At 46.2% G+C, this 22,866-nt stretch overlaps 1 protein-coding gene across 1 annotated transcript in view; it reads left to right on the top strand.

Moving 5' to 3' along the window:
• Positions 1-10,443: 10,443 nt before the first annotated feature.
• Positions 10,444-22,866, top strand: part of USP53 (ubiquitin specific peptidase 53) — a 321,924-nt gene continuing 309,501 nt past the window's right edge. Inside the window, exon 1 of the mRNA XM_069630685.1 lies at positions 10,444-10,801. Within this exon, the coding sequence (XP_069486786.1) occupies positions 10,655-10,801 (147 nt within the window). The 5' untranslated portion in view covers positions 10,444-10,654. The remainder of the gene's footprint in view (positions 10,802-22,866) is intronic.

The following is a 22,866-nucleotide window of genomic DNA, read 5'->3' as shown; positions in this document are numbered from 1 at the left end:
ATGGTAAAAGATGAGATTAAACTGCAAGCGAAAGGTGGTGCAGAGTCAGCAGCTCTGGAGTTGAGATGGGAGAACAATCTCTGTTGAGTTTTATCCTGCTTTCTAAGTCAAAATCACAGATCTTGACTGGGGACATCTGCTCTGGACTTTCACAGAGAATGTTTTCAGGCTTCAAATCTCGGTGGGCTATTCCTTTATTGCGTAAGAAATTGAGGGCACTGGCAATGTCCTGCACCACCATGCTAGCTTGCTTCTCATTAAAATGTCGCCTCCAATGGATATGAGTCACAATCTATCCTCCACACATCTTTTAAAATACTTGGTAGAACTTGTATTCCTCCTCGAAGAACAGAGTTGGAGGAGACAACCCACCTGACTACCTGTGGCGGCATCCCGCAGGACAGGAGGGTTGCGCATATGTGGACATCAAGGACACTGAGGAATGAATTGCCTTGATCACCAGGAAAGCTGTCCCGAAATCCATGCCTCTGGTTGACAACCTGCAAAGATGCAGGCCACCAAGATCTGATAACTCAACTGCAATCCGGCCAGTGAAAGACATTCATTTGCTCAACACAACATAAGACTCCGGAGGCACAATTGTTTCTCCAAGGACTCTGGAAGGTGAAAGGTGAGCACTCAGTAGGTCAGGAAAGTGTACTCCTGGCGGTGCCCAGCTGGTTATCACCCTCAAACGGCAAGGTCAGGTTCTGAGCCTGGCTCATGTAGGGCACCAGGGTGCCAATAAAATGAAAACACATCTCTGCAAGAAGGTGTGGTTCCCGGTACTGGAGGCCAAGGTGGATGATGCCCTCAGCCGAACCGTGAGGTGTCAAGCGGCCGGGCCACTGGCCAAAAAAAACATTGCCTACCCGGATCGAGCCACGGTACTGCGGCATGCCTTCAGCCTGGACTTCAATACAGTGCTGCAGTCGAGGCATTTCTTAGTCGTCCTAGATGAATTCTCACTCTATCCCATGGTGCGCTTCGACGAGTCCATGGCAGCAAGGGTGGTAATTCCCGATCCTTGAAGAGCTGTTTGCCACCCATGGAATCCCTGAGTTGGTCAGATAAGACAATGAACCATTGCGAGAGTGAGGAGTTTGCAGAGTTACTACAGTTCTATGGCATATAGCACAGGCACATCACTCCCTGCTGGCCGCATTCGATTGGGGACGTGCAGCGTTTCACGAGGACACTCAACAAGGTGTTCCACATTGTGTGAACAAGGAACAGCAACAAGTGCTGATGTTGTTTCTCATGGCTTACCGAAAAACACCACACACTATGGCGAGAATTGTGCCTGTGGAGGTGTTTCTGGGGCGCAAAGTGTGGTCTCTAATTACTGAGCATGAGTCGAAGAGCCTTTCAATTCTCAATCGTGTGAGAATGAAGGAAGCTTAGAAAAGGGCCATCGACAGAGAGACGGGCCGTCGACGGCTCGAGAAACACACTATGGATGTAAGTGATACAATGATGGTGCGAACGGAGCACACACAGCACAAGTTGTATCTGCCTCACGACAGATCCTTGGACGGTTGCCAGCAAGCACAGGCCCATGGACGCGGTGGTGAAAAGTTGGGAGTCACTCATCAGGAACTGTAGTTGGTTCAGACACCTCCAGGGGTGATCCGAGGATGACCAAGTGAGACCCGAAGCCAGTACCACTCCCGAGACGGGCGGGTGCTCTCAAGCAACTCGAGATGAAGGCAAACATCAGCGGGAGGTAGATGACTGGGGGTAGGAGGTTTTGGGCCCCCCAGAGATGCTGCTGCCCCAATATCCAAGGAGATTTGAATGGAGACCCCCCAGGAAGGCTATGTACTGCAGTAAAGGGGAGATGGGTATTAGCGGTTGGGGCTGTGGCACAGTGATTATAACTGTTTGTGATGTTTCTGTTATTTTGTTCCTGATCAGACATGCTAACCCTCCCGATTTAGGCAGCAGACTCTCGATTTTGAAATGAAAAATATTGCTATTTTTCACATTCACCCCCTAAAATGATTCTAGCCCCAGTGCATTCCTCTAGGGAAATTAATTTATCCTGAATTCTCTCATGAAATCTCCCTCCCAGGTGCCTCAGAATGTTGCCATTTATGCATGATGATTGGATGGGCTGCTGTGACATAGGACGTTACCCCTGCCAGGTGATGACCTACGTCACCCATTGAATAAAAGGGGAATCCGCCAAGACACTGTGCGAGTATCGGAGAGTCAATCTGGTGTACAGTGTATCATTGTAGAGGGCACTGGCAAAGGCCATGGACCCTCATATTAGTGATGCTAATAAGATGAATTGCTTGTCTGTCAAACTGAGCACAAATCAGAGTCATCTTCGACTCCTCTCTCTACTCATCACATCTTGGACCTTTCCAAGAAGGCTGACTTTCAACATCACCTCCTTCGAGGCATTCTCCCTTTCCTCGCCTTCCCCCACAAGCTCAATGTCTCTAGAGCTCTGGTCCTCTCCAGGCTTGATTACTGCAACAGCCTCTTCCTCAACCTGCCTCTTTCTTCGCTCCGTCCTTTTCAACTAATCCAGAATAGGGCTGCAAGACTTATCATTGGCCTCAAGCCCAGGGTCTCCAGCTCTAAAATCCCTCCTCTGGCTCCCGGTTGCTGCAAGGATCAAATTCAAGACCCTTTGCATCATCCACAACGCTGTCTGGGGCCTGGGACCATGCTACCTGTAACTCTTTCTTACTAAATACTCTCCTTCCAGATCCCTTCGACCTTCTGGTTTTAACTCTCTGCTGATCAAACGCTTCTCCAAGCAGAGAGCCGGGGGCAGATCGCTCTCCTCAGATGGCTCCCATCTCTGGCACTTCCTCCCCTTGGGGAACCTAATAGCACCCCCCTTTTTTCTTTTTCTCTCATTGCACTTGCACGCTCCGAATGTCACAAGGCCATACATGCCAACCATCCCGATTTAGGTGGGAGACTCCTGATTTTTCTGTGAAAAAAAAACAATTTTTATGTTCTCCTGCCTAAATAATTAAATCTTTCCCCAATGCATTCCCATGAGGAAATTGTTGACTCCCGATTGGTCTCCCTCCTAGGTGTGTCGCAATGTTGGCATGTATACAAGGCCTAGTAGGACGGTTGTCCGTTTCTATTTATTCTTTTTCAGTCTCACTGTTTATTTGCTCCCTTGTTCCCTTCCCTTGTGCCTTGTGACTATTTGCTCCCTTGTTCCCTTCCCTTGTGCCTTGTGACGCTTTGAAACACTGTCTCGTTGTACAAGCGCCTTATAAATATCCAATAAATAATTAAGGCTCTGTTATCTAAATTGGGGCAAACACACTTATCAACATTATTCAACAATATTACAAAAAGGTTGAAAAAATAAACTCTGCTTGTTTTTAATTCTAATTCAATTATACTCAATGTGCTGGGTTCACAGCACATGTTGCACATATACAAACCTTCCCGCTTCAGCGCGAGACTCCTGATTTTTCAGTGAAAAATATTGCTCTTTTTCACGTTCTTCCGCCTAAAATAATTCCATACTTGCCAACATAATGTGGCCAAAAAGATGTAGGATTTTTCAAGTTTCATAAATAATACTTCCCATAACAATTACATCACAGGAAAATACAAAACATATATTGTTGGCATCACTGTTCAAATGTTTAAAATGTATAATTCTGATTGGTAAGTACACACTGAATTCAATAACCTAACTTAACAGAAGGTAATTAGATAGAGCTGGTAGGCAATGTTTGCCACTAATCTGTAGCAGCAGTCCACATAGCTCTCAACTCACACGCTTTTGGCTGGTGTCACCCGCCTCGTAAAGGGCTGACTCACCCGCCAAGCCTCCTGCACGCCCATTCATTCCAATGGGCGTCTCACCCGCCAAAAACAAAATCGGGTGATTTCACCCGCCTTTGCGACACAAATGGTTGAGAACTATGAGTCCAGGCAGTACATATTTATTCCTGCAGTGCAGGTTGAACACTGAACAACATGGAGACCGATAACCCGCTCAGTCTGATAGGCAGATGCTGTGTGATGGTGGTACGCTCTGCCTTCACTGGTGGTTCACCTAAGGGCTGTCCCTGACAGAGTCATGTAGCTGTCAGGTCACTGGATTGGTCTGAGCCCATCACTCAAAGTAATCACTTACCTGCCCACCGCACAGACAGACTAATGTGTTGCATGCTTTCTCCTGGGCCGGTCTCAAGCAGCCTGCCTTAGAGTCACATAAATTACCTGCCCCTGTAAAAAGCAGTAGGGTCTGTCACCCAAATCTGTAGGTGGTAGGGCTGCTTCAAAAGCAGTAGCCTACTGCCTGAATCAGTAGGGTTTGAAAGTATGTAATTCCAGAGCCAACGCATTCCTACGGGAAAATTAGGTGTGCTGGAATGTTGGCATGTATGTGTGGTATCCCCTTGCCGGGGCTAGGGGAGCGAGCGCGGGTCGCAGCAATAACAGGCCGACACGGGGCGGTGCTGCAAAACCTCTATCTTTATTCGTGCCCCAACATGAACTGATTGACCCCGCCCCTCCCGCGTCACTTCCCTTCTCTTCCCACCCAGGTCCCTCCCGCCCCCGTTGTCCAGGATACGTCAACATGACATCCCCCCCCTTTTTAAACGGTTACCACACTCTTCGCGAAAGGCGATGATCTGGCGAGTCTCTAGTCCATTTCCTCGATCCACCGGCGAGGTCTGTTCCGGACTCGCTGTGGTCGTGTCAGCTCAGCCCTTGGTGACGGTCTGCTCGCGGCCGTCTCGGCTTCTGGATCATGATCCGATTCGTCAGCGTCCCACGGATCCTTTCCTTGTTGATCACTGTATTCCTCCTCTGGTGGGGCTTGTACTCTGCCGCTCAGGCGTCTTGTTCCGGGCGGTGGGAGTTCCTTGAAGTGGAACGAGTTCCGGGTTACCGTTCCCGTGGAGCCTTGTGCAGTGATCATCGACCCCTTCCTCTGGGTAACGAGAAGGGGCTCTTCCCGAAATGTAGGCATGTGCTTATGGGTCGAGGGCTGTCGAACGGCCACCACATCTCCTACGGTATTTGGGATGTCTGGGCCTTTCTGCGGGCGTCAGTGTATTCCTTCATTCTGTTCTTTGCTGCTTCATCCCGCTCTCGGACCTCTGCATCCATTTCCGGGCGTGGTGCACTTGCCTCTGCTTGGGGAATTCGGGTTTGAGGGTTACGCCCAAACATGAGTTCGGCAGGGGTCTTCCCTGTTGTGCTATGGGGCGTTCCCCGGTAGTCCCGTAGGAGTTGATTGAGTACCTGTTCGTATGGTTGTTCCGTGAGGCGTGCAATCTGTAGGGCCCGCTTGAGATTGGCCATGAACCGTTCGATCATCCCATTGGTTTGCGGCCAAAGCGGGGTCACCTTCCGATGTCAAAACCCCAAGTACTCCGCAAATCGGGCAAATTGATGTCCACAGAACGGGGCCCCGTTGTCTGTCTTGAGCACCTTGGGCACTCCATAGGCAGAGAAAATGTGGTCCAGTGCTGGAACGACGTGATGCGCGGCCGTGGACGAGATTAGCTGTACTTCTGGATATCGGGAGTACTCATCCATTACTGCAAGGACATATCTTCCCCCTTCGATAGGTCCAAAGAAATCGGCGGCCACCGCTTCCCATATGTCCTGCGGAAGTTCGGACATTTGTAGTGGCTCAGGATGTCGATTAGGTGTAATGATGCGGCAGGTGGGGCATGTTCTCAGGGCGGCCTCTACTCGGGCATCCATTCGTGGAAACCACACCTTTTGGCGCAGCATGCGCTGTGTGGAGACAATGCCTCGGTGGGTCTCATGTGCCAGGTTGATGACTTTCTCCCGCATGGTTGCTGGGATCACTAGCTTGCAGTCCTTGAGTAGGAGATGATCCTCTGTTACGGCTAGTTCTTCTTTCACGAGGAGAAGTCGTTCCACGTCTTCCCATGTTTGGCCTCCTGCCGCTTTTCCTCTCGCCTTAGCCCTCCTCCATTGTCCAGATGTGAGACCTTCACATATGATGCGGCATGCAGGGTCATTTTCAGTTTCTCTTGCCAGTTCTTCTGTGTTAACCCCCTCCGGCGTGGTTTGGTGAACCAGATATCTGAGGTAGCGGTCTGCCACAGACGGTTCAGGTCTGCTCTCGCACCTCGGTCTCCTTGACAGGAAGTCAGCAGGGTTTTCACCCTTCCCTGGTCTGTGAATGATGTTGAAAGCGTAGTCTTGCAGACGTAGCCCCCATCGGGCGATCCTAGGGGGCATCTTAGCTTGGGGATTGCCATAGAGAAACAGTAGCGCCTGGTGATCAGTGACCACCTGAAATGGCTTTCCATACAGGAATAAGTGGAAGTGTTTGCATGCCCACACCACCGCCAATCCTTCCTTTTCAGCCTGGGAGTAGGCTTGTTCAGTGGCGGATAAGCTGCGGCTGGCATAGGCTACCACATGTCCCTGTTGTGGGTCTTTGGGATCAACTTGAGCCAGAATGGCCCCTAATCCCACGGGGATGGCGTCAACTGTTAGTTCTGTTCTCCGGTTAGGGTCGTAGTAGGCCATGTTTTCCGCCTTTGCAACCCTCTCCCTGATGGTTTTGAAAGCTCCCTGACATGCACCGGTCCACTCGAATTTCTCGTTCTGGTGTGTTAGTTTCCTTAAAGGTTCGCTAACCGAGGCGAAATCCTTGATGTACCTGCTGCAGTAGCTGGCTAGGCCTAGAAATGAACGAAATTCCGACACATTGGTTGGCGCTGCTGTGTCATTCAGAGCCAAGACTTTGTCCGGATCTGGGGTCATCCCCACCTCTGAGAACAAGTGGCCAAAGAATTTTAGCGTGCTCTTCCGGAACTCGCACTTGTCCTTGTTGAGTGTGAGGTTTGCATCGTGTAGAGCTTTGCACACCTTCATGAGGGTTTCGTCGTGGCTCTTCACGTCAGTCCCGAACACCAAAATGTCATCCGAGTAGTTGAGGCAGTTGGGAATGTGCTTTATGATGTTATGGACCTCGGCTTGAAAGATTTCTGCGGCTGACGACACCCCAAAGCTCAGCCTTTTATATCTGAACAAACCAAAGTGAGTGACAAATGTGGCTATGTTGCGACTCTCGGGGTGTAAAACCAGCTAATGGTATCCCTTCTGGAGGTCAAGTTTTGAGAACACCTTGGCTCCGTTTAACAGATGGATCATGTCTGTTATTCGTGGCGCAGGGTATCTTTCCCTGCGGATTACTTGGTTGGGACGCCTCATGTCGACGCACAACCTGATAGCTTCAGATCCCTTCTTCGGGACGGGGACGATGGGAGAAACCCAGGTGGTTGCTCCCGAGGCCTTTTCAATGATGTCCTGTTCTAGCAATTTCCTTAACTCATCCTCCACCTTTTGTTGGATGTTGACAGGGATCCCTCGGTATGGCTGAGCCACTGGGCATATGGAGTCGTCTACGTGTAATTTCACTTGTCGGTTCTTGAGTTTCCCGATCCCTCTGAATATTTTTGGATAGAAGTTATTAATCATGTCAATCGGGTCGATGTACTTGTGGACCATGATGTTATATAAGATGTGTATCAGGCCCATGTCTGCGGCGGCCTTGAAACTCAGAACACATCCGCTGTCAGTTTCGGTGGCCAGGACGTGGATTGGGACTTTCATCTCTTGCCCCTTGTAGCGGCATAGCCCGCTGAACCTTCCTACGCACTTGAGGGGAGTTTTCGCACCATAGGCGTAGATATCAACAGTTGCTGGCTGGAGCTTTGGTTGTGGGGTTAGTTCGGCATATACTTGTTCACTCACCACGTTGACAGTGGCGCCCGTATCGATGAGGAATTCCGTTGGTCTTTCCTGCAGCTTGATGATAAGGGTGGGGCTATGTGCCGTGGCTGTGGGATTTCCTAAAGCGTAAACGTATGCCTTTTTCTTGTGATCACTCCCGGAAGAATTAGGGTCTGATTCGGTGGGGGATTGTTCGACCAGATAGCGGACATGGCGCCTTGATCTTCTTTCGGGTTTGGCCCGTGTCACGAATCGTCTCCTTTCTCTCCGCTTTTGGCGGTCGTCACCGGAGTCCTTATCTCTCTGGTCACTTCCGAGTTGACTTGGAGGGTTGGAGGTGCTACTTGGGGTCGAGTGCGTGCTCGGTGTCCCCCATATCGATTCCTCGAGCGAGCGGTGCTGTCTCGGGGCCTCTCTCTCCCTCGATCCCTGAACAGTCTGCATACCGCTTTGAAATGGTCTTCTTTACCGCACGAGGTGCAGCGTTGTCCTACGGCCGGGCATGTCCCTTCATGGGGGTATTCGAGCCCACACTTGTAGCAGAATAGTTCTTCTGTCTTTTTCTGTAGGTGTAATTTGTTCAAATTTTCGCCCAGTGGTGTGCTCCCGTAACTTTCTACTTGACAGTCAATGGCGCTTTCGACCCTGGCCAGTGCCAGTATTTCCTCTAGCGTGCGGGACTTCTGGAGCAATTTCCTGCGGAATGTTTGGGACTCGCAACCCGATATTATTTGCGATCTGAGGGCTTCAGTGTTCGAATAATTTGCAAAGTCACAGTGTTTGAGCTTTGTGCGAAGTCGCATTACATACGCGTCCATGGTCTCCCCTTTTGCCTGCTTTGTGGTGTGGAACAGGTGCCTTTCATAATCGACATTGGTGTGAGGCGCGAAATATGCTGCCAGGGCGTCTTTTAGTTTCTGTATGGAGTCTATGGAGTCCTGGGGCATTTCGTCTATGATGTCTCGGGTGGCGGAGCCGACCGCTAGCTTTAGTAGACACACTTGCCTTGCATCCGCCACTGGCCCCGTGGCCCCCATGTATAGGTCAAAGTCCCGAATCTATTTGGTCCACCTGGGGCCCATGTTGCTTGTGTCCGTCATGTCAAAGGCGCCAGGCATCTGGGCAGCCAGTGTGTCCGGCAGTTGGTAGGGCACGTGATCCAGCATTTGATCTAGGGGTGCTGGGGGCCCATTTCCTGGAGCTCCTGCGCCTTGATTTGCATCCTGATCAGACATGGTGATGGGAGCGTAGCTTCCCTACGCGTGATTCCGCTGTTGTGGTGTGATGGCCGCCTAATGAGGCACGAGCACCATCAATGAGCACCACGCCTGTTGAAGTGCTCTTCCCTTGTGGGGCTCCTCGTGTCTCTGGCGTGGGCCTGGTCCTAGGCCCTGGGATGTGGCTGTGCGAGGGCCTTCTCGACCGTGACTATGCACTTGGCCACGTGTGCTTACGGAGGAGGGGCCCGCACCGTACCCTGCCGCGTATCATTACGCCCACGTGCACTCTCCTGCTTCTCCGTGTTCACCGCCGCGGCCCGGATCTCCACTCCGTGACTCGATCTTGAGCGGGGAGGAGCCTAGACGAGCTCCCTCTCTCCGCGTCCTGTCTGTCGGGTTCCATGACACCCCGATGCTGCGGCGACGCCATGCGCGTCTTGGCTGCTGCGGGCGCTGGTCGGCGAGCGTTCTACTCGCTGTTGCGTGCGGATGCACGGCGCTCCTCTCTCCTCTCTCTCTGGGGACCCTGCCGCTCAAAATCCCACCTTCGTCGCTGTTGTGGTATCCCCTTGCCGGGGCTAGGGGAGCGAGCGCGGGTCGGAGCAATAACAGGCCGACACGGAGCGGTGCTGCAAAACCTCTATCTTTATTCGTGCCCCAACATGAACTGATTGACCCCGCCACTCCCGCGTCACTTCTCTTCTCTTCCCGCCCGGGTCCCTCCCGCCCCCGTTGTCCAGGATACGTCAACATGACAGTATGCATGTTGTCCTTTTGGTTTGGTGGGCGGAGCTGTGGAAATTATGCAACTTTTGGGAATGTGGCCAATGGATAAGTGACTCTCGAGACCACTGTGAAAAGTTGGCACCTATGTACGTGTGGTGTACCTAGTACGTCTTGTTTACATAAGATCCCGTAGGACACGTTCTTCCTGTTTTCCCAAGAGTTCCAACAGGTGACAGTAGGGCTAAGCATGTGGCCTCGCGAGGGACAAGTTACCACACATCGTACTGTAACTAGAAAGTAAACAAGCGAGGCGAAGCCACTTCTAGATCCGATGTTAGCTCACACAGAACAATACTAAAATAGTGAATGCATGCACATTAAATTAAGCCTTAACCTATTTACTATCGCCTGAATTCGTCACTCTGCCCAAAAAATACTTAGCATATAAATAAAAAGATACTACACATTAGTGCATTAAGTATTCAGATTTGTGTATAGTAAAATCGATGTTTGTTTAAAACGAATGTGTAATGTTTCATTCCCTAGTTCCTTGCACATCTATACTAAGTATTCGACTGGATCCCCTTCAAGGTGGCCGCCGCACTATGCTTCTGTTTCAGCGGTGTGGGCCAATTGCCATAAACTGAGCCTCTTTCTTTGTCTAATTTGCTTCACTGTTGGTAGCGCAATTGGGACTCCGGGAGGCACGGCTGCGAACGGCCCCGCCCTCTTGCTAGTGATTGGTCGGGGTCAACACGGTGTGTACGTTGCGTAGTTGACAGTAGAACAGTGCCTGACAGTAGCCACTTAGAGCACAACTGATTCAGTGGCACAGACTTGCCAGGCAGTGCAAGAGCCTGAAAAGAATAACCGAGACGAAGGCAAGGCAAGCAGTAGCTTGCGGGACTAAGGCGCGTGGCATGGCAACGGGTGGCGGAGGATAGCACACGGCTCTTCAAGACTTCCCGATCAGGGAAGGTGGAATGGCCTGGGTGAGGTTCTTCCGGAGGCCCGGCGGGGGGAACCTGGGCAAGGTGTACCAACCCGGGAGTATCCTGTCACTGGCCCCCACTAAGGGATTGCTTAATGAGCCTGGGCAAAACAGCTGCTTCCTGAACAGCGCCGTGCAGGTGAGACTGGATGGGTTCACAGCTCGGGGTAGGGGGACATGGGAGTTGGGGCTGTGTAATGAACCTAAGAATCCCGGGACCGGCAGGAGGTGGAGTAAACACGAAACTTGTGCTGCTGCTAAGCTGCAGTTGGTAGAACTATTGCATCGGTCTATTGACTTAGGATGGCCACCTCCCTTGGCACTCTACCTGCATCGCACCCTACTGCTCTTGCTTTATATGTAACGCTGTTGCGCACTCCTCAGTGGCAATATTATTTCTGGCCCTGAACACCTGTATTTGTTTTTTGGGTTGGATTGGAGGATGTTTTAAGGGCGAAACGAGTAATAAAGTAACCATTTGGCAGAAAGATTTAGTCCACTTTCTAAATATCGAGTGTCGCCCTGTCCGTTTGTGTTGGCAGTGCCCCCATTTGTATAACTATTAGCAGTGCCCCAGTAGATGCCGCTGATTGAAGTCTTCCAACCCTTCCCCGACAGGGAGCAGCTGTGCGAATCGGGACCTGCATGTGGTGTTAAGAAGTTTAAACATTTTCCGACCGATGACGTTACACACAACATTGAGAAGTTACTAATTTTGGGGTGGAGGTCATCGGGAGATTTCACTCTAAATAGGGTACATTCGAGTGTATGTTAGCAAGGGGAAACTCTTTGGGCATTGGATAGCTGTCATGCTTGCTGCAGGCCTTCTTTGTATTTGACTCAAATGTATGTTCCAAAATGCAGGATCTTCTACCGTGTCACTTGTTAACGTCTGTTTTGTAAACAAGCTCCCCCGTCCAGTCTGACAAGTTTTCTGTCGCCGCCTCTTTCCACTGAAGGGATGCTGAGCCGGTTGAATCTAGTTGTATTCGTTGGATATAATGCACTTCTTGTTGTCGTGCCGTTTTCAATGATGTGCCATCAAAAAATGTTGGGCCGAATGATGCCTTCGTTTTGTGTTAAGACATAACCGTGACAGTCTCAACATAAACCTCATATAGTAAATTTACGCATTGTTAGGACTGCTGTTAAAGCAGAGCAGGGCACGTTTTGCATCCTTGCCTGTGAGTGATCTTGTCAGGAGCAAATGTTTTTTTTTTCTTAGTCTGCTGTCCATAAGATTCGCTACAGTGGCTAAAATGGAGCAAGCTTGAGTTTTTCCCACCTGCCGGATTTGAAAAGTGGAGCTGAATTAAATGTTTTTCATTGATGTATTACCTAGCCAGCAAACGTTGAGAGAATGCATCGAGTTTGCTCATGTGCTACGTTCATATGCATATTGTATATAGCCGTGGCGGAGGCGTCAGGAGTATTTTGCCTCTTACCACTGACACCATATTATCGCTCCTAAAAATTTTAATCTTTTTAATCCATCCTGTACCAGAAAAGTTCTCCATTAAGGTTAATGTGCCCCGTAGTACATATACCACTTACATACATGTTCAGAGTCGTCTGGTTGTGCTGTTGCACACAAGTTCAAGGGAGCTCGCTGAGTTTTGGCACCACAGGATTCATATTTTTAAGATGTCGGCAATATGTGTCCTCTGAAGCAAATGTATGCAAGTTAGAACCAGTTGGGGTTTGAGTGTCAATGGCTAATTGGGGAAGTGGGGAAACGAAGCCCTTTATTATTGCCATAAACGAGACCCAAACGAGTTCTCAATTAGCTGCAAACACTTTCTCCGTTACAATATTTTACAATGCCGTTCTTCAGTGTGCGTTACATTAAGCTTCTACATCCTGTTGTTGACATTTGTACCCATGATAAAAGGACAGTATCAAACAATGTATGTTTCCACCCGGTGATTCCTGTGTCGAGGAACCTATAAGTAGTGGCTGATGGTGTGTGTTTTATTTTGTATTTTTAATGCAATTTTTACCAGGAATATGCCATAGTGACCAAGGGAGTGTTCGGGAAGGGAGAGGGGACCCAGAATTATTTAGCATAATGGGTTAAAATGGTGAATCATGCAGCACACTTCATGTGAAAAATTGGGTAAAAGGCAGTTTGCAATCGTTTTTGCAGGGTAATACTGAACCAAAAAAGCAATAGATGCAAATCACCAACAGTGCACAGAAGCATTTCCCAACGCGTTCTCATGATGCCTTTTTCCCACAATGTATTGAAGTACAAAAAGCATTTTTACACTGGATGGGCCTGTACATTTCCATGCTGGGTGTACTAATGTATGCCTGTGTTTCTCTAGAAGACTATACTCACATTTGCTTTGCACATAATGGCAATAATTATACCATAAGTGAACATGTCCACACTGGCTCTGCCAATATATGGCATCGCCCCCACGTAAAAACATACTCCATATAGCTTTGCCATTGAAAATGCTATGCTATAATAAAGCATGTCCACATTGGCTGCACAATGTAGGCCAGTCTAGACACATAACACTTATGATGCTTGCTTTATCATAGATGCCCAGAAACAAATGCCATGCCATAGTAAGAAATGGCTGGACTGGCTTCCCCAAAATGCCAGGCTAGCCACAAAATAGCAAATATCCTTTTTATTTTTAAAATAAACAGCATTGTTTACTGGGTATCTGGCCAATGCCCAGTAAAAAATGTTGCTATTTTAGCTCCCCAGCCCGGCGCAAACAGACGTACATCGCTCTCTCATTCACACATCCATTATACACTCACTCATGCACCTACATTACGTAATCATATTTAAAAGAATCTTAACATGCATTCAACCCCGACCTGGACTCTGCTATGCTCCAACACCTCCATGAAAGCCTCCTGGCTCTTGTGCAGCACAAACAGGAAGCAAAGTGTGCTTCTTGGTTCCTGCATACGCACATAGGAGTGTGCGTCTAATGTGCCGCCAGAGCTGTTTGTATGTGCAAGGTGGTGCAGAAGAGTCCCCACTAGGGGTGTAACAGTATACCGTTATAGATACTGTGAACAGCTTAATTGAACTATAATAACCGTCATGTTGTTTATACCAGTATACCGTTTTAGGGCCTGCAACTATTAAGTGAGCTTTTAAATTTGATTTGGAAAGGCTGCAGTAAGCAAGTGCTGCGTATTCTGGATCTTGCACTGTGGGATGTGGCGTTTGGCAGACCAGTGCATAGGGAAAGTGAGGCCACATTAGTAAAAGCAGCTTTGATGCTGTGACCGCTCTTTCTCTGTGATCGGTAGAGTCGGGTTAAAGATCAGCCAATTTGTAGTTTCCCACCAATTTGAAAGATGGGGGAACTACACATGCCAGAATTCAAACGGGGTAATTAACTGGATATCCTTCTGATGCATGTCCACAAAAAAACGTTATTTCTGTAGACTGTATGAACACTGGGCCTATCCGTGCTTTGTGCTAGTATATAAACTGCCCCCTTACCACCCCCCCATTTTGACAAAAGAAACACAATGACATGTGCTTTTTAGACCTCACATGAGTGACTTTTCTCCCTTTAATGGGATAAAACGTTATTAAAACAAACTTTTATGACTGATCGTAGTGAGGGGTCATGATGCCCAGGCCATGTGGTTCCAAAATAATGCAGGTCGAGGCCGATTTTCAAGGCGATGACCTGTGACTGATCAGCAAGCTCATTGCTCAAAATGTGCATTTTAACACTTCCACTAGTCACTCGTTCATTCAAGGCGATCAACGAGTGAGCGCCGTGAAAGACCAAATCTGCAGCAGCATAGATTCCTGGAGGATCAGCTAAAAATGTGCAGAGACAAGTTTCAAAATGCTGACAATTTATGACCTTTAGAAAATATTTAAGATTAGTTAACTCCACCTGCTATACCGCATACCATGATATACCGTCATTTGGCAAGAATGTTATCATACTGCCATATAACCCATACCGTGACAACCCTAGTCCCCACACACATACAGAAGTGCAGTTCCCCAGGTTGCAGCCCCACGCTTGGGAACTTAACTGTCAAAGGGAAATCATGTTTTCCTTTTGACAGTTTAAACCAACCCAGGAGCGCTCCCTCAGCTGAAACCAGCAGCAACTGAAGCAGCGCTCAGTGTTACCATTGGGATGGTGTGGTTCCTCCATGATGGGCGAGGGCTCTGGTGGGTCGGTACCCACTCGCCCATTATGAACGGGCCGCCCCTGCTTATACGTCGTACCAACAATATATCATCTTCATTAAAATCTCTTTCCGATCAATGTGCAAGGATCTATTCTTTATTGAAGATAACAATCTTAACATAAGAACACTGGTAATTGGCACGTTTCATACCTAATGTTCTTTAATCATTTTCTAATGCAGTTTGATTAGTGAGCCATTTGTTACATTCTTTTAAAAGTACTGTCTTTGAGTTATTGCCGAAATGTATTTCTCAACCTATAGATAATACATTGATTGGGTGAGTTGGATTCATGAACGTTTCCATCAGTTTATTTTTTTTGTTTATCCTTCTCAGATTTTTTTGTTTTACTGTACATCCATAAGTGCACAATATAGTACATAATGATTTGCACGTAATAAAATACCACCTGGAGTCTGTGTGGATGGCATAGTTATTTGGTGGTTTCAATCCATAAACACTGCTATCCGTCCATAGAATACGTTCATGGATCTACTTGTACTGGACATTAGTAGCTAATGACTGCTTTCTCTTGATACTGTTCTTACATTGCTAATTTGAGTTTGTTTAGTATTTTGGTTTTATAAAAGGAGTAACCATAAACTAGGGACAAACGGCAATGTGTGTTGGCATAAGGGCATATAATCTATATTTTGGGGTACAACTAGCAAGTGAACTGCTGCAGCAAATATTTCTTTTAGCGACCCTTTTAACATTCTTGACCGTTGGGATTGTTAATGTTCTGAAGTTCAGCCAAATGCCGAATGCGAGTGGTGTGAAGTCTGTCAGAACAAGTATAACAGTGACCATTCCAATGGTAAATAACATTATTGGAACCTTGTGTGTGTTTAAAAAAAAAAAAAGCCTTAAGTGAGCCCAAACTCAAAATTTCACTAATTTACTCTAAATTTAGTAGTGATTTGTTAATTGTAGCACATGGATAGTTGTTGCTTTGGTTGCCAATCGAAAGTCGTATCAAGTTGAAGTCCCCCCGTGGCTTGTTTCATGTTTTTCATGACACCAGCCAAAGATTTTTTTTTGCCAGTAGATCTAAACATTATGAGCATCAGCACAAGCTGCCTTCCTCTAGTACTGCTAGCTTTATATTCCTAAATTACACATTGTGTGGATTGGAGAATCCCTCCCCCAGCCTCGAGGCTAAGATGTGGAATGCACTTCCATTTTAGATCAGAACTTTGGAAGATGTTCCTACTTTCCCTTGTTTGAAACGACCTGGCTGTTCCTGGCATTGTTTGTCTAAACAACTCCACTTGACATTCTATATTGTTATCTGCAAGATGCCTCTGGGTGCTATATAAGTAGAGCAAACTGTAAATAGTGTGAAACTAAGGTATATTTTGAGGGTACGGGAAGTGTATACAATACCTGGTATGAACCTCTTGTTTTATACCTTAAATACAAATTGGGAACATTGTATCATTAAGTGGGTTTATTAAGGCCACTGATCCCATTGCGTTGACTTCCTAGCACTAAATGGACACTTCCCAATCCAAAATTGACGTTAATACAATTCTGACGGTTCAGAGTAATCAAAATAGGTAGCACTTTTTGCCACTATGTGGAAAAAGCATACATTGAGCAAAAAGAAGAAACGTTGCCCATTACTAGAAACACTGGTTTTATTTCATACGTGAAATACGGTTGCGACAATGTGTTGCGGGTGCGTTACATTTGCCAGGACTTTAGTGCGTGGTCCCGCTATGAGGGCACCACCTGCTTGTTGAAGTTTTCGTACAGCATGGAAGTATCCAATGGAGAGAGAGAAAAACAGTTTTGACCAGTATAAATGGAAAGTCGGGACTCTTGAGAGGTATCCCCATCCTGAGTTTTTCCACACAAAGAAGTCTGCTAAGTTTGAATATGACAATCGCCACTGACAAAATAGACACCAAACTGTGTGAATGATTGCAACACTGTGTTTAGCGTTTAGAACCCTTATCTTAACCTACAATTCTCAATACATAGGAGGGTCCTGCACTATTTCCTTGTTGTCATATAGAAGACATGGTGCAGCATCTTGCTGAAAAACCTTAAGCTATTCAGCTAAATCTTTTGGAAGACAGGTTCCGCTTAGAACCTTTAGAAACTGCACTCCGTACATTCCAGGTATAGGTCAGGATCAGCACATGCATACATCGTTCACTGCAAGTAGCTAGAGAGAACTCTTGAATGCAGTATGCTCCCTTCATGAAAGCCAAGGAGAACTTTACCCTGATGCTTGGTGAACAGGCGAATGGAGCGGTGGGAGATCTTGACATACGATACAGCTGACAGCCTGAGAGACTCGTAGAAGTTAAGGTGAAACTGGGAAAATGCAGCAAAGGCACTTGAACTAACATGCAAACCAAGACCATTGGTAATACATGGTGCCAACTCCCATGGTACTGCTCTCCATTAAAGTACCCCCATACCTATTATTTAATGCTGGGAGGTGTCTGTACGTCTATTGGGCCCACCAGAGTGGTGCTTCAGACAGACTGGAAGATGTCTACTCCATAAGCATCATTGACCAACATTTTGTGACCTCACAGCTGCTGTGACTCTGCCTGATCTACTCTGCGGATTCCATGACCGCAACGAAGGACCCTGATCTCTGAAGAGATTCGATGCCACTGGAGATTAAGGGACACAGAGAATGAGACAATGGCTTTCTCTGGTGCAAAAATCTCAGGTTTTAACAGTTTGAGGTCGACCACATTCATAGAAACTCGACTTTGGTAAAAACCAGTAGAATTGAGACCTGGGGTGCAAGCACAGGCAAGTGATCAAGACTTAGAGGTTGCTTTTGTATTGTTTGCTATTTTTGGCTCCAACCCTCTTACCCTAGAAGTTGGGTTCCAAGTTCTTCACAGACACCATAAAGAACTGCAATGCAAGAGGTTATGATTCCCAGCACCACAGATTAGCTACAAAGCACGCCCCCGAACCTCACCACTAATTCTCATGTTACAATAGATGAACATCCGGACTATCTCAAGTTCAACCAGCAAAACCTCTGTTGGCTAAACCCTGAAGACACAAGCAAGACCAGCATTGAGGTTAGACAAATACTTGTCTATGGACTTTGAAATTGAGCATACCATTGAATACAAACATTTGTTAATCCCAGTGAGCCACCAGACCAAACAGCTGACCTGAACCCCAACAACAAGGTATTCTTGAAAGCTGACCTTTAGGACTGGAGATTCTAACTCCGTGTCAGTGCAAGGCTCGAAATTGAGGGCAGCTGGCAACTATCTAGCGCCTGCTTGTAGTCCAGAAGAGCCTGGTTAGCCTGATACCAACCGGCACCAGGAGCTACTTTTGGCACCCCAGGCCAACTGATGCTGAACAAACACCTATGTGAATGTACCTCTATACAAACAAACAATTTGGTGACATTTAAAGCATAGGGGTTCATGTATAAATGGACAAAATTATATGTTCGCATCTTATGTGGAAGTTAGATTTGAGGAAAGTTATGTACTAGCTCCTTGTTCCTCAGTTGTAGCTCTTGTCACTGGTTAAGGCTGGATAACCAGGAGCTGCTTTTAGCTCCCGATTACCCAATCTTAATTTTGATGGCTGCAGTGACTTTTGTTAAATAATAAACATGAATAAAAGAAAATATGTAGTAAATAAACGATGACTCTGCCTGGACAGCCTTTTTATTCAAAGTGATAACATATTACAATGCTTCTAAATTGTCCCATCCCACTCCTAGGTTCTTGGCAGCTGTTACTTGGCCTTGTTTACCAAAAGGCGAGAAAGGGGCAGCTGAAGGAGTCCTTGTTATTTACTTTCAGAGCAGTACCCAACCTCTATCTGAGGGCATGGAGAATTCTCTCCATGCTCCTACACTTGTTCAACACACTTGATAAACTTGCCGCTCCTTTAGGATCTATAAGCATGCCACTGACAACAACCTTGACCTTTTTTTATATCTTTTACGAATCTGTCTTGAAAGATTTAAAGAAAATATCCTATAACATGCCGAAATACAGAAACCTGAGTAAGAAGGATCTAATGGTCATCAGAAACTTGTATGAAGATGACACGATTGTTATTTGTCCAGCGGACAAAGGAGGCGCGCTGGTTATAATGAATACAGAGGAATAGGAAGCAGAGTGCTCAAGACAACTGAGCGACCTTAATGTATAAAACATTTTACCCTGCGACGTGATCACAGGCAACTTGAAATCCATACTAGAGATGGCAGAAAGCAGTGAATGGATCAATGAGGGGACAAGAATGTTTCTCACACAAAGTCACCCTAAAACACCACATTTCTATCTTTTACTCAAGATACATAAATCCATGACTCAACCTCGATGATGACCAATAGTGGCAGCAACGAATAGTGTACTTCAACTCTGGGCATATACATTGACACCATAATGTAACCAATCATTCAGAAATATCTAATGTATATCAAAGACACAACAGGCTCAATAACATACAGCTCAAGGAAGAAGATACTCTTGTCACCATTGATGTGAACAGCTTATAAGGATCAATTCCACATTCCCTCGGTCAACAAGCAGTCAAGTGGCTTCTATTACAAGAAGAGGAAGTAGGAGCTTCCAAAGAATGGATCATGGTGCTTTTAGAGTTTATTTCACAAAATGCGTACTTCCAACAAAACAGCGCATATTATTTAGGAACAAGGAACAAGCGGAACGGCCATGAGTGCCCTCATGGCCCCAGCATATGCTAATGCGTTCATGCTCAAATTTGAAGAGGACTATATCATCAGACATACGATTTGGTACAGATTCATCAGATACTGGGGAAGATATATTGATGGTATTTTTATGGTTTGTAGTGACACAAGAGAAACACTAAATGCATTTCCTATTTATCTGAACATGATAGAAGGATACAGTTCAGATATGAGATTGGCAACCCATGCATCAATTTTCTGGACATTCAAATCACCCCCAACGCACCGATCTTTGACACCAATCTGTATCACAAAACCACAGACCGCAACAGTCTCTTGCACAGAATGCATTTTCACCCACCAGCAACGATTAGTAGCTTTCCATACAGCCGGCTATTATGTGTCAAAAGAATCTTAACAGACACAGTGTATGAATGTGAAAAGAACAAAATGATGACCACATTTAAGGAAAGGGGCTACAAAAGAAGAGTAACTGACAATGGCTACCAACAAAGTAGCCGCAAAATAATGACTGTCCCTCTTGACTTCCACAAACAGCACCACTAAATCTGTCAACCCACTAGTATTTAACATACGAAAAACAGTGTCTACCACTTGAGACACTCCTGTCCCCTGCACACCACTATTAGTGAAAATACAATGAATTGTGTTTGCATGATGATTCACACATTTTAATTAAACATGAAAGTAGACAAAACTGTCAATTACAAAATAAGACAGTTGAGGGCATGTCCCCTGCCCATACAGTAACTAACAGTAACAAAGATTCATAGCATCACAATGCAATTAGAGAATAATTCCTTCAGTTGGAATATTCCAAGTTCAATGCGTTTCGGGGTCCAACTCCTTCTTCAGGAGCAAACTCCTGAAAGTACACGCAGAACAAACTGTCTCAGTCCCAGATTCCACCATTCAAGATTACATGTATATTAAAACTCATGTCATGCATATCAGGAATACCGTCACCACACTCGTGTATATGCCCTGCAGAGGACATAATTGGCTTAAAGTCATCTCCAGTGCAAGCAACAATTTTTCACCCGTGAAGTACTTGCTGACAAATACTAGTGTAACAGTAAGAATTTAAAAATACATAATAAAACGCTGGCTTTTATTGGCATGCGATAACAAGCTTCAAGACATATTTAAGGATAACATATCTTCGCATTCCAACAGAGCTGCAATTTAAGAGATCTCCTTGTAAATACACATCCCAAGTAAACCATAAAGACAAAAAGACCAAGAAGGGAGGAACTTTTTCATGTGGGAACTGCAACAGCATCATCAAAGGCAACTCGGTAACGCATCCTAGGACAGGCGAAAAGATTGCCATTAGAGATTATTGAACATGCTTATCGAAAGGTGTGGTGTATTCGATCAAATGTTCCTGTGGACTTCTTTACATACGCCAAAAAAGCAGAAAAGCAAGGCTAAGATGGAATGAACACAAATGTAATATCAGAACTAAGAACCACCATTCTCCAGTTTCAAGACATTTCGAAAAAGCCAGCCACCAATTCTCACAAATGAGTTTCCAGATCTTGGAGGTCATCGACTCCACTCATCTAAGAATGAGCCTCAGCAAAAAACTTGAACAAAGAGAAGCGTATTGATAGAAAAATTGGACACTGTTTCTCCTGATGGTTTGAATGAGGAACGAGATCTGTTTTGATTCTTGTGAATTTACACACACTATTTCCACTATGTCTCCACATCATCACCACTGACCCTTCTTCTTAGAAACTCTCTCATGTATACCAGAGACACTTTAAGGAGCATAGTGAGCTAAAGCGTGGTTGAGACCCTCCCAGGGGCCATCCACCCAAAAACAGGTCAATGGGCCTTCTTTGTACCGGTAGAGGGTTTCCCAGACCTCTTTATGCAAATTTTGGGTACTTTGGTTTCTCACCCTAAATTACCAGGGTAATCCAGATGTGGACCCCTTGCTCATTGAGCTTAAAGAGGCACATCTCCACCTCACTGATGAGGCCCAACTAGGCCGAAACACATGTATGGGGTTGCTGTTGGTACTCTTCTTCAGAGGAGAATTGCCTACCATTTCGGTGCTGGACTACCTACGGGTGGGACAAAGACTGATATGTGTATGGACATTTCTCCTCTGCGAAAAGCATAGTGAGCTAAAGCGGGGTTGAGACCCGCCCGGGGACCATCCACCCAAGAACAGGTTAGTGGGCCGTGTTTGTACCGGTAGAGGGTTTCCAAGACCTCTTTATGCACACTTTTTAAGGAGAGCATCAACAGTCGGACCAGGAACTAATGGTTGCTTACCACTGTCCCGGTTCTACGAGTGCTATTCACAATTGTGCTAAGATAAAATGATGTTATGTAAAATAGCTACCTTTTCATGATCCTCAACACTATTGATATATCTTTTGGTTTACTCTATCATTGTTTACACATCATGTCTTCCCATTAGTTCGTCATCCCATGACCTTTATAGACTACCCCCAGGCGAATTAGAGACTAAATTGTGTGCAATACATATATTTCACCAACCTCTCCCACTGTTTTTTTGGATGGATTTATTTGCAGGGACAGTAGCAATCACGTGGGAGTATTAACACTCACCTAATGCTCTGCCATATGCATATTCTTTCCTTATTTTATAATTGTATCAGATTATGTTGGTACAGCGAGACACATATACTGCCGCATTATAGGTTGCACATCATCACACCAGGTCACAACAGGTCACAACAATCTATAATCGGGCACATTTTTCACATGTACTCTTATACGTTTTACTTCTCATGTTTTATCCACCTATACCTCACATTGGCATAATATGTAGCATCAACGCATCTACTTGGTATATATCTTGCCTGGACAACCTTACGTGCCGTAAAACCTGGCTAGCCCGATACGTCACCACGCGCTACTGCACGGTTTCCTATAGCAACACTTCAGTATATAACACAGGCTTCCAATGCCTAGATTTCTATGCCACACAACAGGCTAACACTGAGGTAAGCAGATTGCTTAAGAACATCACAGACCATTTTTCTTGTGAGCAACAAGATACGGAATGCCAGATCATACATTCACGAAAATGACCTTTCATAACAGGCACGCTCTCGTCATTACTGGTGAGGGACACACTCCTGTTTCACCGCACACTGCTGCATGAGACTTTTTGTGACACATCCCTGAGTTCGTCTGCCAGCAGATCATCAGACGCAACGCGTCAGGGGGGGTAAGAAACATTATGCATATTACTAGCTTCCATTTAATGAATTCAGTATGGATATCTCACGCCCGTGTATATCTATATATACAAATTCATTTTTTTCAGAAATGGAACACGCTA

The sequence above is a fragment of the Ambystoma mexicanum genome, chromosome 6q (genome assembly GCF_040938575.1).
Source record: "Ambystoma mexicanum isolate Mex_15411 chromosome 6q, UKY_AmexF1_1, whole genome shotgun sequence".
In the NCBI taxonomy this organism is placed as follows: domain Eukaryota; kingdom Metazoa; phylum Chordata; class Amphibia; order Caudata; family Ambystomatidae; genus Ambystoma; species Ambystoma mexicanum.
Note: the sequence above shows the minus strand (reverse complement) of the source record. Positions and strands in the feature narration are given on the sequence as shown.